This window comes from Eleutherodactylus coqui, chromosome 1 (genome assembly GCF_035609145.1).
Source record: "Eleutherodactylus coqui strain aEleCoq1 chromosome 1, aEleCoq1.hap1, whole genome shotgun sequence".
NCBI classification, from domain to species: Eukaryota; Metazoa; Chordata; class Amphibia; order Anura; family Eleutherodactylidae; genus Eleutherodactylus; species Eleutherodactylus coqui.
In genome coordinates this window covers 375526201-375532200 of record NC_089837.1, presented here as the reverse complement: position 1 = coordinate 375532200, position 6000 = coordinate 375526201, and the positions used below count along the sequence as shown (strand labels likewise).

Genomic DNA, 6000 nt, shown 5'->3' with positions numbered 1-6000 from the left:
TACGCCATAAAATGAAAAAAAAAAATCATTAACTTTGTTGCCTTTTTTATTTAAAAAGTTGCGGTATTTTCGGTTTAGTTTGTGGCGCACAGATCACGCTGCCCTCCTGAGCAGGTGCCACGCTTTTTGCAACTTTTCTGCTTGTAATTCCAAATTCTAACTATGGGTAAAAAGTAACAACGTGAGGAAACAATTGGCTACCACGAATCACAAAGTGGCTCACTCATCAGAACATTTCTTTAGCGCCAATACATAACTGACATGTATGCTATTTACTCCATTATTTCTAAAGCGCCGCGGAATATGTTGGCGCTAAAGATTATTACGTGTCAAAAAAAGGATCTTGATGGCGCTCTAATAGCGGTTTGATGTTTATGACATTTCTCTTACATTAAATGGCATTGAATCAGGAACTGATCATTAACTCGTTAGCCCCTGGTGGGGGAGCGTTCTGGCACGCTACACATATGGTCACGTGGCTGACCGGACTACTCCCCAGTAAGTAAGTGAACCTAGCAGCCCAGCTGGCACAGAGGGGCACACTGGCGCTTTAAGGGGCCGTGCCCTGCTCTTCCTCCCTCCTCCTCCGGTGACCTCACTACGAGCTCAGCCTGCAGCTCGGATGAGACGGGAAGGAGGGGACAGAGAGTTCCTAGAGCCGGGCACAGGGGGCACATTCACGGCGCCGGGGGTCTCCGCCGCCCGCACACTGCCCTCCTTTGTGTCCTTGTGGATAGTCGCCCTCAGGCCGCGCTTCCTTCCTTCTTCCTGCCTGCAGCAACATGGCCAGCAGTGGAGGCAGCAATAGTGCAATCAGTAGCGCCCCAACCGGGCGTATCCTGGGGGCCCGGAGCGCCAACCCCCGCAAGGCCCGCATCCAGGGCTTCATCGATGCCATTCAGGACGCCGTGGGACCCCCGAAGCAGGCGGCGGCCGACCGGCGGACAGTGGAGAAGACCTGGAAACTGATGGACAAAGTGGTAAGAGAGGGCACCCTGTGCCAGGAGCCGTGTGGGCACACACCACTCTTTGGGATCTTTAACCTCCCCCGCTTCTCCCTCTTCTAGTAAACTTTATTAACCCGTGCACTGCCGGTAGAGTGACTGTCCCAAACTTTATATCCTGCTGGACTTGTCAGAGCTGACTTGTGTAATGGGGGGCATGGCTGGGACTACAGAGGGCACAGTATACCCATGCCCACTACATACAACTCCCTCATTACATGTAATCTATCAACTACATGTGACTACCTATCTGACCCTACTCCCTACATGTGACTACCTATCTGACCCTACTCCCTACATGTGACTACCTATCTGACCCTACTCCCTACATGTGACTACCTATCTGACCCTACTCCCTACATGTGACTACCTATCTGACCCTACTCACTACATGCAATAAATCCATGACTGCATATAACATTCCAGTATTCAACTCTACATATGTAATCTACCCACTACATGTAATAAATACACTACATGTAACATAATATCCAACTCTACTCGCTCAATATATGTAATAAAGCCATCCCCTACTCATAATATTTAACCCTACTGACTACATGTGACAAATCCATCACTGCATATAACATTCCAGTTTCCAATTCTACATATGTAATCCATCCACTATGTGTAATAAAGCCACTCACTACATGTAACGACACAATATCCACTGTGTGTAAGAACTCTACTACTCGCTAGTAAATGTACTCTATGTAATAACATTACCATGACGTGTAGTAAATCCACTACATTTATTGGCTTAATATCCACTAGAATATAAGAACATAATACATGTAATAACTGTACTGTGTAGGGGATATTGTTATGCCATTACATGCACTGCATAGTTATCATATAAGTGGCCACTACATGTAATAACTGTCCAGTGTATGGAACAATACATGTACTAATTCTATGTACTACATGTAGCAGTATAACACTATCCCCTTTTGTATATTACAATGTAACAGTACACCAATATCCTCTACATGTAACTACAATGACTGACCCAGCACATACAACTGAAGAGCTCTACCCACGCACAACATGTAATAACTATCCATGCCATGTGATATTCAGTTGCGAAAGTGGAATGTGTTGTGTATAAACACTGGAGGAGGAGAAGGAAGTTGTAGGAGGATCATTTGGAGTAGGCAAAGTTTAACTTGACTGGGATAACTTTTTGCGACAACTTATCTTATGCCATTTACAATCTATTAGGTTAACGCAACAAAAACCATTGATGAAGCAATTCTAATGGTAAACTTTGGCGAGGAAGTTATATCACATTAAAAGTCAAGTTAAATTCTGCTACATCTGTAACTTGGGACTGAAGTTGAAGAAAGTCCACATACTATATGGCCTCATTTGCTACAAGTTTATGAAACATTTGGAGATGGTGGTGGGTGCTTGTAAGAATAAGCTTCTTGATGGCTTTGACTTCATCCTACCGTAACCTTTCTGCTTATCCTGCCAGAGATGAGAAACGTAGAGTGCACTTCATGCAGTAGATGCTGTTTTTAAAAAGATGTCTGCCGCCAGACAGATAATGAAGTACTGTACATGTGCCCATTAGTTGTCTAAGTCAATTGGTGTACCTGAACTTTATTAACCAATCAGAAGCAAGATGGCTACTGTATTGGTGCTTCACTTCCACAGCATTGGTCAAAAGGGAGTAGGTCTTTATGGCGAGAGAGAACAGGCCCGTGAATGAACCCGTCCTGTTACATGGAAGTACTTGTACTGTAATATTGGTATAGGCATACAATAAAGCAGACACATGGAAGTATTTGTATTATAGGTATATGTGTAAAGTAAGAAGATGCTGATCAAGATACTTTGAAGGAAAGTATGCAAAGCCCATCTTCATGTCAAGTAGCTTGCTTCTTTCTGTCACCCAGCAGACATTTTTCTTGTAGGACATCTATAAGATTGATGAGCTGGTGGGCACATCTGTGGGTCACAATATTGCATCACGTACTCAATCAGAAGATGCACTGAGGGGTCATATGTTTGACCTCTCCAGGTGGGACTACTCGTTCAACATTGAAGGAGATGACCCATTGGTCACCCTGGTGCCAGTAAGCAGTTTTTGTTTTCCTACTATAGATTGGTGCATAAACGTGTGGCTAACGTCGGCGTGTATCTTTCATTACTGTCAGGTTTAGTCTGTCATGAAGCGTGACATGCTGTTTTGTCAACATTAATAGCGTGTATTGGTGCCGTGGTACGGATACCGCGTCAGCCCCCAGGAGCTTCAAGGTTCACCTCCGTCAGTCGTTCAATAGCAGTCACTTCAAACACTGAAATGTCACATCAGATGGCGTAGTGATGGCTGATGCGTGATCTGATGTTGTCAGCTCCTGATAATAATCTCACTAAATGGGAAGTACCACGTGTGATTCCTGAGCGGAGGTCGGAACGTGGGAGCTATATACTGTACTTGAGCAGGCACCCACAGGCTATAGGGTGTTACAGAGGACTGTATGCGCTCTTTCAGAAGCCCAACTGTGACCTTGTTGCCCTATTTTACTCGTTAACAGTAAAATGAAGATTCATCTCCAGGTAAAGGGAGATAAGTAAACTTATTTTCAAGTATCTGTGAATTCTGTGTTAATAGAGCGGAGTTACTTGTTGAGGAGCCTGAGGAGAGGCTACAAGCTCAGGCTGGAGGGCTTCTCTTTGTCAGCTAGGTGTGTAAAGCCCCGTTTAGGTTTGAGGGCAGTTGGTTCAGGATTTCTTGTCCTTTCATAGGTCTGTCCAAGGAAAGGCTCGTCTGGGCGGACAATTCGTCCAATCTCAATTTCTCCTATATGTCAAACCTAGATTTTATCCACTAAGCAATGGAAACGCAAAAGTGATTCTGAGGCACTTGGTGACCAGGCCTGTTTGCACCTTAATGACCAGGCCAAACTTTAGAAATCTGACACATCAGCTTAACATAGAATAACTGCGCAAATTCTGACATTGTTTTTGCAATACATATTGTACTTCATTTTGGTGTTATACAGATAGTCCCCGACTTGCGAACATTCGAGTTACGAATTTCGCTAGATACGAACTATCTGTCCTGCACAGTATGATGTAATGCTATGGCATTACATCATACTGTACAGGGTCCAACAAGCCGCGCCGCTCGTCAGAACTGTTACCGCTCAGACAGCGGTATTTAAAGTGTTATTTAAAGTGTTAACAGTTCCGACAAGTGGCGCGGCTCGTCGGATCTGCTGCCGCCAGGTGCCCGCTGTAAGAACAGACGGCATCCAACGTTGTATGGAGCGGGATCCACCCGCGATCCCGCTCCATACTACCATTTGTTCGACTTGCGAACAAATTGACTTGCGAACAGGCTCCTGGAACGGAACCTGTTCGCAAGTCGGGGAGTAACTAATTTGTATGACTACTCCACTGGGAAATCCCCTCTCCTCGCCCATTCCCCTCTCAATGCTCTTGCATTGAGGGAGAGGGGATTCCGCCACGGTTTTCCCTACCTGTATTTCCACACCACGTGGTGCGGGCTCAGAGGCAGGGAAGCCGATTGACAATATCGTGAGGTTAAGGCCGGTTTCACACGGGTGACAAAATCACGCACTCTTCTCGTGATGCAACACTGCTACTAATTGCGTGTATGTGACGCCCATGCTTTCCTATGGTTCCGTCACATGAGTGATGTTTTGTAGCATGCGACATTGAGGTAAAAAAAAAAAAAAAAATCACTAGTTGCTAATTACTGCAATGTTTTATTTCCCTATGAAGCCTTCCTATGTGTTGCATCACACAAAAACGTGGTTTTCGTGCGATGTGATGCAACTCTATCAGTAGGAACTCCTACTGTAAAAATCCCTAAACTAAGCCCTAGCTGCATTATCCAATCAGAGCCACCTTGAGCAGCTGTGACTTCTAGCAAGTCTGCCGGAGTTTCAGGGGAGACACGCTGGGAGCTGACGTGTGTGTTTTTTTTTTTTTTTTTTTTTTTTTTTTTTATGCAGCTAGTGTTATTTTCAGGGTAGGGCTTATATTTCAAGCCTCCCCGAAATTCCTAGCAATAGATCGCTACAAAGTCACTCTACTCTGTAGCGCCACGTGCGACTTGGTACTGACACAAAATCGCCGCGAGAAAGCGCAGCAATACTGCACAGACCACCAATGCGATATCGCTGAGACTTTCTCACGGCAATATCGCGTTGCCCATGTGCAAGAGGCCTTAATGCATAAAAGGAACTAAGTAATGTTGCTCATAGTTTGGATGACATGGAGTGGAGCCTCTTATATTCTCCTGGTCTCCATAGAGATGTGCATCTGCTAAATTCACTGGAGGGGGGTGTAAGTGCAGAAACGGGCAAGTGGCTGAGCATGAAAATGGGCTCCCCGGACTCCAGGTCATCTTGGCTATAAGCACCATACTTTTGTGGTGCATAGGGCCCATTTAGATGCAACAATTATCGGTCAAAATTCGCTCAAAAGCCATCTTTTGAGCGATAATCGTTGTGTCTAAGTCTGCCCATCTCTCCGTTTTCTGCCGAACGATGGTTTTCATTTCTGCTTGAAAACCATGGTTCGGAAGAACAGCTGATAAGCAGGACTGCACACTGTGCTCTGCCGGCAGAGAGCTGATTACATTCTTTCAGCTGTCAGCTCTGTGGCAGAACAAAGGTAGTGTAATCAGGGAACAGCAGGTGGTCTGTTCCCTGAATCCAGCTCCCAGTGGCTCACACATTACCAATTGGTACTAATAGGCATTAGTGCCAAGTAGTAGCTTATACAAAATGATCGCTCAAAAGCCATCTTTTGAGCAATCATCTTTGCACTGTAAATGCACCTTTATAGTTGCTGACTGTTTCCCTTTAAATAAATATGTATTTATATGCAACAATCATTGTCTGCCCTGCTGACCGCTGGCTGATGCCAGTTTACATGAGGGGATCTAGTATAGCGCCTGTAAACCAAGTTTTAGGATTACCTAAAAATTCTAATCAACGGCATGCGCAAACTTGCC

General features: G+C 45.0%; 1 protein-coding gene across 1 annotated transcript in view; it reads left to right on the top strand.

Moving 5' to 3' along the window:
* The first annotated feature begins 616 nt into the window (after nt 1-616).
* The window catches only part of CBLB (Cbl proto-oncogene B), a 136274-nt gene continuing 130890 nt past the window's right edge, over nt 617-6000 (top strand). The window contains exon 1 of the mRNA XM_066578668.1: nt 617-980. Within this exon, the coding sequence (XP_066434765.1) occupies nt 783-980 (198 nt within the window). The 5' untranslated portion in view covers nt 617-782. The remainder of the gene's footprint in view (nt 981-6000) is intronic.